At 41.1% G+C, this 13,418-nt stretch overlaps 1 protein-coding gene across 2 annotated transcripts in view; it reads left to right on the forward strand.

The window, feature by feature from the left end:
- Nucleotides 1-641: 641 nt before the first annotated feature.
- The window catches only part of med13a (mediator complex subunit 13a), a 101,710-nt gene continuing 88,933 nt past the window's right edge, over nucleotides 642-13,418 (forward strand). The window contains exons 1-3 of one of the 2 annotated variants that reach the window (XM_039778204.1): nucleotides 642-1,049; nucleotides 1,164-1,266; nucleotides 12,016-12,250. In XM_039778204.1, the coding sequence (XP_039634138.1) occupies nucleotides 1,201-1,266; nucleotides 12,016-12,250 (301 nt within the window). In that variant the 5' untranslated portion in view covers nucleotides 642-1,049; nucleotides 1,164-1,200. Of the gene's footprint in view, nucleotides 1,267-12,015; nucleotides 12,251-13,418 lie in introns of both variants that reach the window. The other variant, XM_039778203.1, reaches the window with a different exon arrangement.

Here is a 13,418-nt window from a genome sequence, read left to right on the forward strand (position 1 = left end):
GTTTTATTCCTGTAGTTCTTTGCCTAATACACGTTTGGTTTTACTCCTTTCTTTCTCACGTACAAGCCACACTGTGAAATTGAGGTCAAATGAATGTATTTGATTGAAATAAATCAAAACAAAGGGCGCATCAATGCATCTTGGTTGCACATGTCAATTGCCAGTGCAACATAACATGCGCTAGGTGGTGCACTGTGTAAGTGAGCAAGTTTATATGGTTTGATCATTGGTAACAAAATCTGTTGCTCAGTAGCGCCACTTGCGCTGGCCTAGCGGCAATACCTATCACTCTTGTGTTATTACAGCCCTCATGACCACGACAGTGTCAAGTGAGCCACACCGAAACACGGAACATTTTGTCAGGACTGTCAAAATAAAACGCGCACCGTTTGTTGCATGCTGCAGCAGCTCTTTTGGACACAAAGTACCTAAAGGAAATCGACTATATTATTCAGTAATAATACATATTATATATATATTATTAACAACTTTAGGTTTTCCAGAAGCAATGTTCATAGCACTAGTCATAACATTAACGAACTGTTTCTATACTTTTACTTTGCCGGAAATATTGTCTACTTTCTGACGTGTGTCTGTCTGTCTTCGGTTGGCTTGACAAAGCTTTGACCACGAATGAGCCAATAGGCTGTGGAAGGCAGAGTTGTCCCTGTGGCCGCCATTAAAGAAAGGAATCCATGAATTCAAATGGAAACCAACAGGAACCGAGGCTGAAATTATGACCGAAATAATCGTTAAAATATAGGCCGATGCCATCTTTCGAGAGGTTTTTACAGGATGTATTTCGTTTTTAGACTAATTTTTGCGATGGAGGAGTAAGGCAGGACGTCTTTATTTTTTTAAGCAGAGACCGTTTTAGGGCTAAGGGGGAGGGGGAGAGTTGCTTCTTTGCTCTCCTTTTCTTTTTGTTTTATGAACATTTTTCGCTTGCGTTAATTAGTTTTTACTGTGTGTTTTTGAGATGTCGACATAAAGCCAACACGGTCTCTTTTATCCGCTTTTAGCTCCGGTGGAGGAACTGCAATCGGAAGGTTGTTGAATTAACTATCCTCCAGCCAAATGTTACAAAAAATATTTCTCGTTGATTAAGCCTGCACATCTTTTGAAAACACAAATTCGCAAATTGTTCTCTATTTCCCGGGAAGTGAAATGATGGAGTGTTGGATTTCGCAGTGAAGAAGGATGAGTTCTTGTTATGTACCAAACGGGGCCAGCTTGGAGGATTGCCATTCCAATCTATTCTGTCTGGTAAGAGATTTAAAACTAAAGGAAAGCAGCCATTTTTAACTAGCTGAACAGGGGCTAAGCTAACGTTAGCCACACAGACATCAGTTGATAGGAGCTTAGCTAGGCTTACGGCCCTATCGAGCTGACATCATTTCATGGCAACAAGGTATCCCAGTTCGCTGGTGTTGCCGTGTTCCCTTGTTTTGACACTTTGTCACTTAACCTAGTTGTAACGGCCTGTCTATTATAACCTTCTTTCTGCTAACGGTACATTTCCATTTTTCTATTCACAAACCAAACATTCAAGGTTAACGCCACTCGCTTATTGTTAAGCTTAATTTACTACATTTGTCAGGATGGACACAGCAACATATCGCTTACTAGCACGGAAATGCATGTTGTGCATTTTACTGCCAAAAACACGACTATGTTTCCCAATGAGTTAGTTGTTGTAGCACTTTCTCCCTTTCGCCTCAACACCTTGTTTATTATTAACTTGCTATCTCGTTGTCATTACATTTGCACTATGTTTTTATCAAGTGCTGACCCGTAAACCAAACACCTCATGCACTTCAGTTTGCAGTTTAGTTCTATCGCAGAGACTGGTAAAAGACTGAGCAGTTTTCTGTGAAATTCTGTGTTTTTGCATAACACTGACAACTCCTGGAGTGACACATGTCAATGCCCAACTCGCACACCTTGTCGATAAACGCACGCCCCTTATGCCTTGCCTAGAAAGCACTTTTTCTGCAATAAGCATGTAACGAGATTGTTTCTAGTAACGGTATTTGTTTGCAAACTTTAATTATTTATGTAATAAGTTATCATCTTGTTTGTTAGTGGCTTAATCTCCTTGACTTCATTTTCTAGTATACACACCAACTAGGGCACAGGCCCCAGGCTGATTATATAATCTCTGGCATGCATTCCTGTGCATTACAAACATCTAGGAAACTACATATCTAAGCTACACTTTCTACTGCCATAAACTACACTATGAATTGGGAAGCGTATACTGTTTCCCCCTTTCTCCTTTTCATCATATCATGTTGTCAGTTTTGGCCAGTTGACATCCACACCCTAAGTAGTTGTGATTGTGCTCCTAACCACTTGGTAGTTTACAGGTATTCTTTAAATCCATTGTGAGATAAATAGTGCAGTAACCATCCCCTGTGTAATCCACAGTCTGCACCTCTACAGCATATGGCAAGGTGTTGCTTGTGTGTACAGTTCCTCTTCTGACTGGATAATCAAGAACATGGTCTGAATGTGTTTGTTGTTGCAGTTAATTGGCTTGTCAGCAGGCTTAACACACATTGACTTGTAGGTTAGGGGAAGAGTGTAATGCTGCCTCCATGAGCTCCTCTGAACATCCTGCTTCCACAGTTGGAAGTTGGAGATGTGTTTTGTCAAATGCTATAATGTAACCCTAAGTTTTGTTATAGATTAAATGATCCAGAACCACTTTGTGGTGCAGGGCCAGAAGTTAAAGACCACAAAGTGCATCGATCTAGATTGATTTATTAATATGCTATGCAAAAAATGTTATTAAAAGTTAAGTGAAGAGTCGGAGTCGAAATGCATCAACATGTTGACATAGAATTGTAGTATAATAACAACGTAATGAAATACTACACTGCTTTTGCCACAAATTTACTCAGCTTCAAGCTGTCCGCCCCCTAAAGGTAACATTTCATTGCAGAAAATCCCCATTCTCTCAATACTACTTAGCTGGGTCGATTGTGTGTGCTGAACTCGTAATTACAGTGTTTACGACAGCACTTGAAGGCAGCGTTGGCTACAGTGGACAGGCAAGGTAGAGGCTGGTAGTTGTGTTGCTGTGCCTGTCTGGCTGACATTTTCCTGCACACTGAGACTAAGCATAACACCACTGCTGTTATGACTCACTCACTGAACAGACTCCACTTTGTGGTTTTATGGTGAAAGAATGCGAATACATTGTGGTACTTTTTTCCCTCTTAGTTTTTCAGTGGATAGTCTTCTCTGGAGTATGATACTACTTGTTACTTTTTTTTCTTCTTTTTTTGCATTTTAAAGCGGGCGTATTGGAATTAACTTGGGTGTGTATACATTCAGTTTATCTGTTTCTGGATTATTATACACCAGTGTAGCTGGCTTTTCGTGACATTTGTAATTTTTGCTTCCATGCATTTCAGCGCCATAGGTTCTAACCTTTAAAAAAGCACTTTGCAAAAATCTTCTGTTCGGTGATAGCATCGGACGTGGCATGCACTAACTTAAAAAGAGCTGTGTTTAAAGTTGCTCAAATGAAACTGATCGAATTTGCATTCTCTTCAACCAAAATCGCAAACACACACTTGTTAGTTTCATGTTAGCTCCATGACAGAGAGTTAACAGAGAGAGAGAGAGAGAGGTGACACACAGGAAAAGAGACTTGGTAGAAGAGGAGCATCTGCGGCATGATTTGAGCAGCTTCACCTGTTGCTTGTCCCATATCTTGAAAGGCAGGAAGGCAGCTGTTTGAACACAGTGTTCCCTACTGAGAACCTTAAGTGGCCAGAGGGAAGGTGAGCAGCTGGCAAAAGCAGGGGTCATAACCCCCCCCCCCCACCACCCCTCCAAGTACGTGTCACCTCAGGAAAACTTCCTTCCCCTATCCAGTGCCTTTTGGCCTTAGATTCCCTTCCAATGCAGCAGTGTGATTTATTTATTTATTTTTTGCTTTGGCATATGAAAAGATTAAACTTCTTATGACCCACAAGCAGTTGCTCACATACTTTTAATAACATTTACCAAGACGCAGGCAGGTGGAAAACTTGCAGATTAATAGTAGTGCATCAAGTGTTTGAGGCACACTTGCACGCACAGCCTGCAAAGCATGAACGTTGGAAGGAAATACACAGATATCTGTGGCACCCTCTGTTTTTGCACACATGCTGCCACTAATTTATTTTGAAAGGACAGATAGAAGAAGAACTGCAGAAGGCCCATTTATTCTTGATAGAGCAGTCTGCCTCTTGGATATTGTTGATAAGGAGTAGAGTACTGACGGTGTCCAGTCTTCTTCAGTCTCAGGAATATATAAGGACAGAAGTTAATATTTTGTCTGTAGTCCACAGTTTAATTCACAATCTCGTGTATTTTGTACAAAATCTGGCAACAGAACAGAGGTACAAACTACAAGCAATGTCACTAAATGTTTCTACACTGTAACTTTTTTGAATGCTATAAAAACAGTTTAACGCCACATTTTATTCCTAAATAATATAGCCTACTGTACATATGTACAACTAGAGCACATGTGTCAAAGTCAAGGCTCGCGGGCCAAATCCGGCCCCTTGCAGATTTAGATCCAGCCCGTATATCAATTTGGATTCACAATAAATTTTGGCCCGCTTAGTAGTACGCCAAACCAAAAACATATGGAAAGTGTTTTTTAAACTGCAATTACACGTCATTCAAAGCAGAGTATGGCAGATTTGCCGACTCTGAGTCTCAGAAATTCCCCCAGAAGAAGCAGAGAGTTTTCATATTCAGGCTGTGAAACAGGTTGTTGTTAAAAAAAATGCGTCATTGGTTTTGCTTGATTTACTAAATTCTATGATGGCTAAGGAACTCTTTTGATGACTTTTGTAGGCCTTCACGTCAACAAAAAGCGTACAAAAATGTCAGAAGAAGCAACAAATTTACAAAAAGGTGACAAATGTCTGAGAAAGCCACAAAAATGAGGAAAAAACCTACCAAAATGTAAAAAAAAAAAGTGACATGCAGTAACAAAAGCACGTCAATAAACTCTCCATGTCTGGCCCTTGGTGTGATTCTCTTTTTCCAGTGTGGCCCTTTTAGTGAAAATGAGTTTGACACCCCTGAACTAGAGAGATTGCTTGTTGAATAAGTAGTGTCTTCAAAGACCTCTGAAGGTTTTACAACATTCAACCTAAATATCAGTTAATGTAGTTTTCTATTGGGATGAAGTTGTAGAAGAAGCATTGTGTTGCAAGAGTTAATCACAAGGCAGATGTTTCTTACAATGCTTGCAGTCAGTCTTTGTTTTTCTGTTTCAAACCCAGAATGTTGTCACCCAGCAGTGCTACACAAACCTTAACAAATCATCTCTGTGCTCTGTTGAATGTGCAAATACAAAGATAAACGTTTAGTGTGTCAACAAGTAGGGGTGTGCAAAAAAAAAATCGATTCACATTCAAGCTCTACCGATAGAGTTAAATAATTTTTTATATTTATTTAATTTTTTGTAATGGCGTGTATACTATTGTCCTGAAATGAGTTTAGGTCGCCATTCCCATAGATGGCGCTGCGTCAAGTAATTTAGTCGGCGCCAACAATAGCAAACCTGACCGAAAGAATTATTCAACCTGCTCCATCCTCATTGAAGGCGAGAGTTAGGGCACATTTTGGCTTTTATAACCTCGAGGGGAAGACGGAACTTGATAGGAATTAGAGGTGTTGAAATTAATCAAATAATCGATGCATCGAATTGTGGACGTGGACGATGCTGCATTGATAATCGGCCGGCTCATAATCGATTATTTCTGGTGACAATTTAATGTAGGCCTAACAACATTTCTGTTTACATATTCGGTTATGTTTTGCACATTCAGGAAGTGCCATGTGCTCAGTGCTGTAGTTTTAGGTATCCAATTTATTTAGTATTAGAGCACTGCAGAATGTTTGGTTTTTGAAGCTTGAAAAGCTATGAATTAAATATCCTACATGGCTTTGATAGAAACATTTATTTGACGCATCGTGATGCATCGAGATATCGAATTGAATCGCTGACATGATAATCGTAATCAAATCGGGAGATCAGTGAAGATTCACACCTCTAATAGGAATCATGCTATATTTAGGCTTTGCAAAGCCAAAGTTCAGTATTTTGGAAACACCACAAACTTGAGAACTCCCATGGTACAACATCACCCAGAGATTAACATTAAAGACGTGGAACAACAACAACCTAAAGTACCCAACATATCAACCCAACTCTGAACCAAAAGCTCTTTTTATTTAACGGTTTTATTTTATACTTGAATTAAATGTATTTGAAAGCTGGCCAATGCTTGGCACTTTGCAGTTTTTAGTTGCAAAAGTTTTTGAATGAAGACATATAAAGTAATGTCAAACTACATTTAATGTGTTGTTTCTTTTCTTTTAAATGTTATGTCTACGGCAATCACATGGGAAAAGTAACTACATTTACATACTGTGAATCGTTTTTTAAATTGAGAATCGTTTTTTAATCAAATACATCTTTGAATTGAATCTTGAGCCTAAAAATCTATCGAATCGTGACATTTTCTGAATCGTGCACATCTACCAACAAGGACATTTTATTCTGTTTGTAGAATCATAGTTAACATAGACAAAATGTTCAGTCTTCATCATTAGTTACATCCACTATGAACCAGCAGTGCAAATATTTGGATTATTTCCTGTGTAAACAAAACTGATTCAGCTTGAAGTCTCGTGAGAAGAGACCTGTTTCATTGAAAGTGACTTCAGACATTTTTGTCTAATTTTCAAAACATGCCTGTTTGGAATGGGCTAATTGCTTGGTCTCCTGCATTGCTGCTTGCAGCTTTCTCCAGAACCACTGTACTCCGAAATAACTTACAGAAGGCCCCCAAAGCACTTAATATGCAACTGTAGGCCTATACTACTGACTTACTGTGTACTTGTACTTTAGAGGAAAACGTACATTAGCTATCCAGCATTATATTAGAGTTGAAAATCTCCACCTTGAAGTACATTGTGCTGAGTGATAATGCCTCTCTTTTTACTTCAACTAAATATATGAAAGCAGAACTTGCACTGTGCGGTCACAGGTGGTTTGATATGGCATAAGTAAAGCACATCCTGAATGTTTTTGTTTTGTTGTAATTTTTTTATTAAACTCAACCTGTAACACATGTTGCAGGTTCAATCAGTCGCGGTTCGGCTACTGCTCATGTAGAGATTCAACGTGTCCCCTATTTTATCATTTGCATGTAGAGTAGACAGCAATGAGTTTTTGGCGGATGATCGGTTTTTGGCAAGACACCTGTAGCCGGTGAACCGTAATCAATGAGCCTTGTAGGGATTCAGCAACTCCCCGCCCCTGCTGCTGTACTGCACGTGTGGGGACACAGAGATATCCCCATTTATATATAGATTAAGTTGAGCAGGTTTAGATGCGTCATTGTGTCATTGCTTTAGATCTTCACTATCCTCAAATGTGTAAGCAAACTGTATATTTTAGACTAACAGCTGATCAAAAGTCTGTGTAGTCACTTCAAAACTTTTTGAGTTTCAGTTTCTCACCACATAGTATTAAGATCAGGTTCTCACTAGAAGTGGGAGGATTCGAGGTCAAACTTATTGGCCTCTTTTTAGCATCCATGCAGTGCAGGAGAGAAAAGACTGATCTGATTGTCAGTGAACACTTTTCAACTCCACACTGTAGTGGGTGAACATCATTGCATCCGTAACAAACGTTTGGAACACCTACTTCTGTTCTTTAATGAAATCAAACTGCATAAGGGAAAAACGTTGTACTAGCTATCGCCAACTTTTGGTAAAACGGAGTGTTTTTCATAGTTATTGTCACAATAGCACTTAGTGGTTTTCAATATTGAATAGATTTCATATTATTCATGTTTTGGATAAGGATCCGATAGATCTTAAACTACGATAGTGTTGTAATGTCTTGTTCTTGTTCTTAAAATAATCTTAAAATAACTGAGATGCATCTGCAGTGATCATTTATTTGCAGTGATCATTTGCATCATTTATTACAGAGTAATGATTATAAAGATTTGATGTGGCTGTGACAGTTTAATAATGCAGCATCTGTTAATGATGATGTCAGATATTGAGAGTGGAGATTTCATATATAGACTTAAGATAACACAATCCTTTTAATAAGTCATTTATTGCCGAGGATAATTGCTTGTTGACAGTAACACAGAATTTGGTTACCGGTATACATTTTCCTGCACGGTTGCTTTAGTGAAGGTTCGTTTTGTGCCATATATTCTCAAGGAAAGAGTCCTAATGCATTCAGTTGCCCACTTGGCAGAGAAACTGCAGCATAGATGCAAACATCCTGATGGTGACAGAAACGGTCCCAAAAAGGTGATGAATAGAACTGCAATGTAAGATGTAGAGTCTAGCCTTCTGCTGTTGTGGACTGTTGTATATCATTCACACATTAACAGCGCAGCAGCAGAAGCAGCTTTTATCAGAATTTTAGCTGTGACTGCTACTACAGTTGCTAAATCTCAGAAATGAACCAGGTCACAAGTTTGTGTGCCCCTAGGATGTGGTCAGTTGGTTCAAGTTGGCCAGCGTGTACAGTTGTACCACAGTAACTGTAGTCAATAACAAGAAGCATGTCAGGGTCATGATACCAGGCTGCCTGTTAAACGGTTTTACCTTCTCTTGACCCCATGTGCATAGAGTTGCTTGTTTGCCTGAATTCAAAGATTGCCTTACAACTCTGTATTGCTTTTTACACCAATTAAAGCGGTTTGTCAGCTGAGAAAGTGTAATTATCAAATGTTTTTTTTTCTATTGTTACTTTTTGAATAACTTGCAGTTAGTTGATAATCCAAGTTGTCGCCAGTTAATTTTTCATTTGAACGACTAATCAACTAATGGTCTAATGGAACAGACTGGAACTGCTCAATTGGGTTTGAATAGAAAGCAGTTGGCATTGCCCTATAATAGGCCCTATAATAAGTTCTTGTAAATTTTAACGTTTTCATGGAAGAAGATACAGTAGGAAATGCTTAGGTTGAGAGGCTTTTCTATCCTCTGTATCTATACAAGAAAGGGTTTTTAACATGGCGTAATGTTAATGCAAATACAAGACCATGCAGTCTACCTTGGCAATAACAAAATGTTATAACGATATACTTGTAACTGTATCCACTTTAGTTAACTACTGCATTAGGTCTGGCCTGTAAGAGCAATGGCAATGTACATCTCCCTTCTATTAAAGGTCCTGTGACATGCTGCTTTTTAGATGCTTTTATATAGGCCTTAGTGGTCCCCTAATACTGTATCTGAAGTCTCTTTTATATAGGCCTTAGTGGTCCCCTAATACTGTATCTGAAGTCTCTTTTATATAGACCTTAGTGGTCCCCTAATACTGTATCTGAAGTCTCTTTTATATAGGCCTTAGTGGTCCCCTAATACTGTATCTGAAGTCTCTTTTATATAGGCCTTAGTGGTCCCCTAATACTGTATCTGAAGTCTCTTTTATATAGGCCTTAGTGGTCCCCTAATACTGTATCTGAAGTCTCTTTTATATAGACCTTAGTGGTCCTCTAATACTGTATCTGAAGTCTCTTTCCCGAAATTCAGCCTTGGTGCAGAATTACAGCCACTAGAGCCAGTCCCACAATGAGCTTTCCTTAGGATGGGCCATTTCTGTGTCTGTAGCTATTGAGGAGGAGAGAGGGGGGGGCAAGGTGGAGGGTGGGGGTGTGGCCTTGACCAACTGCCACTTTGGTCGTTTGAAAGCCATGATGTCTCTCTCTCATGGGTGAGCCAAATTCTCTTTGCGGGCAAAGCAGAGAAAGGGGAGGTAACCTTGCACCTTATGACCTCATAAGGAGAAGATTCCAGATCGGCCCATCTAAGCTTTCATTTTCTCAAAGGCAGAGCAGGATACCCAGGGCTCGGTTTACACCTATCACCATTTCTAGCCACTGGGGGACCACAGACAGGCTGGGGGTACGCATGTTAATGTTAAAAAAAACTCATAAAGTGACATTTTCATGCCATGGGACCTTGGTTACAGTTAGGTCATCTTATAAGGCTTGAGAGCTAACTTTATAACATTAAGATATTTTTTAATGGCAAAGCAAGCACATTTGGATAGTATTATTAGGAAAATGTATTATTACCACCAAGTGTGGAATGGGCTAAAAAAGATTATAAAAGAGTTAGCAAACAGTTATGTAATTCAAAGAAAGGTATCAGTGCCATGTCACAAGCTTGATGCCTAGCTGTGTTCTGTGTGGAGCACATTACAACGTTTAGAAGTGTGAAACAAATATCTATGAGGAGGAGAGCCCATAATAAAACCTGTAGGGCACTTGAACAAAACCTTTTTACACAATGAAACGCAACATACCACTAGGGACTGGCCACGGTCAGTAAGGTGACAGGGGTGTTCACTTGCTAATTGCCTATCTGTACTGCTTATGATCTGGTTTCACAGTTAACCGTTGTCCCCGCCATCCTTTTTGCATTGTGTGCATGGTTTCCTAGCAAGATGCAGGTGCAGTGTAGTGCTTCTCGCACTCCAGCAGGAAGGAGCAGCCTAACCCCTGCAGCTCTGTCGTTACACACAGACCTAGCTCTGCTGTTTGTACCTTGGGACTTAACCTCAGCATGTGTAGCAGCTTTTGAATTCCTCAGGAGCCAGATTGTTCATCAGAGATCATGATGTTTTGATCATGCATCCCGACCACTGCTGCGTTAAAGTTAGGATGACGCCCTGGGCTTTTGTATGCTTGCCAGCCACTTTTCCCCTTGAGTTAGTGGCGGCGAACAAATTTAACACATGCTTTCTGTTTATTGATGGTGCATACAGTGTATACTTTGTGGAATAACAAGCTTGCCTGTATGCTGCTGTGGTGTATAACTTGGGACATGTACAGGAGTCATAAATTATTTTAGTCAAAACTATTTTTAACCTCAGGTTTATTAATGATTTGTGCACCAGTGTGTGCTTACTTCGCCTTATTGCTTACTAACTGGTTGTGATCCAGCTCTGCTCCAGCTGACACCACACAATGCTCTGATTTGACAGTCCCCAAACTACCCCCACTAACACCACAAATCTCCCAGCTTATCCCTAGCCAGGCAAAAGACCACTGCTTCGCCACAACCACGGGTAATCACTTGTTCAGGCTCAGCGCCTCTGCACTTGAGTTAAGATATCCCCTGAATTGTAATGGATTAATTGGTTGAATATACAGAGGGACAGCTTGCCAACTCAGCCTGAACGGAATAGGGCTAAATGGCATGAAAATAAACAGTCCATGCTCGTACAGTTGCCACAAGATTGCCAGTGGAAATGGGGATGTACGCCTTAGGCATTGTGTGTGTTTTTTGGGGTAGTTGGTGTGTGTATGCGTGCATGTCTTAAGGTAGACGTGGGTAGTCTGTCGGCGCTTGGATGATAAGCAGCAGTGCTAGCTAGCAGTGGAGCGTAATGTTCCTGCTTTAACACTTAATAACCCCGCCAGTGATTTACTGCCTATGAGGCTTTTTCCTGTGTGTTTTGTTCTCTCTATAAAAGCCAGACAGCGTTTATAGAAAGGCAAAGCACCCCCCAGCACTCACCAATAATGAGGATTAAGGTGGTGAGACCACATTTACCAGCATTAGATTTTTCCTATTTGTGTTTCGAACATGTTGTTCGTGGTGATATTGAAAGCACCTGAAGCAAGTACGCAGTCCTTTGCAGAAACGAACAAATGTCCCAATTTTTGAGGGCAAGTTCTCTTTTTTTTTTTTTTTTAATCAACACACAACTGTTTTCTTGTCATTTACTGTGTATCTTTCAATCTTCCCCTTTTCCCGTTTTCTGTTTTGACAGCCTGGGTGTCTTGTACTAGTTTGTGGGTGAACTGCCCCATAAAAGAGGATTAATACCTACTCTTTACACTGTGCTCAGCACATGTTTACTCCGAGGTGCTGAGTGGATCCTGAAGCAGCGACTCTGCAAACTCACAATCTCCTTCTCTCCCTCTCTCCCCCTCCCTTATCTTGCAGGCTGACTTGACAGGGATCAAATGGAAGAGGTTTGTGTGGCAGGGTCCCACCTCTGCACCCATCCTCTTTCCAGTGACGGAGGAGGACCCCATCCTATGCAGCTTCAGCCGCTGCCTGAAGGCCGACGTGCTAAGCGTATGGCGGCGCAGTCAGAGGCAGGGGCGGAGGGAGCTTTGGCTCTTCTGGTGGGGGGACGACCCCAACTTCGCCGATCTCATCCACCACGAGCTTGCAGGTTGGAGCCCCTTTGCATACACATAAGGGCATGTCATTTGGAAAAACAATGTATGTTTTATGAAGCTGTGTAGTTACATCCTCGTTATGCTGCTTTCTCACTACATGGAGGTCAGGGTCAGAAACTAAACAACACCCAGGGTGCTTGTAGGGATTCAGTGATTGAGTTCAAGGGAACAGGCTGGTGGTTCTTACAGTTAAGGAGCAGTAATTTGCCCTTCTGCTGCATGATGGTTACAGATAGTAGTTTTTCTAGTTTTGGCAAATTAGATGATTAAAGAGATAGAGAGAGCACTGCTATTCTATGTCTGAGCCTCTATTCTGGCAAGAAAAATAATCTATGAATATGAAATTCACCTCCCCCCAATGCACCTTTTTGTTGGATTTTATTCAAGGTTATAAAGCTAAAAGAGTGATGGCTGTAATAGATAACGTGAAGTGTAGAGGGCTGGCAGCTTTTGTAAAAGAAGCACTTGAACATCGATCACCCTGTCAAGATATCTTATTGGTTGTACAATGAAAAAGGATAGAGATTTCACTGCTTGATTGTCAGGTAGCCACAGGGGAGGTACCCTGTAAAGGCCCTGACACACCAGGCGGATGGCAAAATAGTTGTAGAGACGAAGGCCGACTGTGGCGCCGCCTCGTGTCTCCTCACGTCGCCTGTTTCTTGGCCAAAAAGTTGCACTTGAACACACAAGATTACAGTCGACGGCCAACTACCACGTACGTTCTGCAACTCCAGCAGGCAGCGGTTATCTGTTCGTCATCCAAAAACGGAAACCGGATATATAAACCGTTAATATGATACATACAACAAAACAGCGTTTGCCCGGATCAGGCAGCAGCAGTGCAGAGCGTCACCCCCCGCCTGGACGACCGCGGACTGGATTGTCCATCTCTCGGGCTGTCCTCCATTTCTCGTGGCAAAGAAGTCTCCCTGCGGTGGGGAAGTGGACGGGCTGAGCGGCCTCATGACAAAGAAGTCTCTCTGCGGTGGGAAGTGGAGGGGCCGAGCGGCCCGCTGCATCCGGCTGACTGGTTAGCTAGCTTGCTAATTCCACACACCATGCCTTCATGCTACACTGGTTACAGAAAATGAGCTGAACAAACGTGACAGTCATTTGGCGAGAGCATTGTGCTTTCCTGTGATGTGAAAAGAGTGTGTG

The sequence above is a fragment of the Perca fluviatilis genome, chromosome 16 (genome assembly GCF_010015445.1).
Source record: "Perca fluviatilis chromosome 16, GENO_Pfluv_1.0, whole genome shotgun sequence".
NCBI classification, from domain to species: Eukaryota; Metazoa; Chordata; class Actinopteri; order Perciformes; family Percidae; genus Perca; species Perca fluviatilis.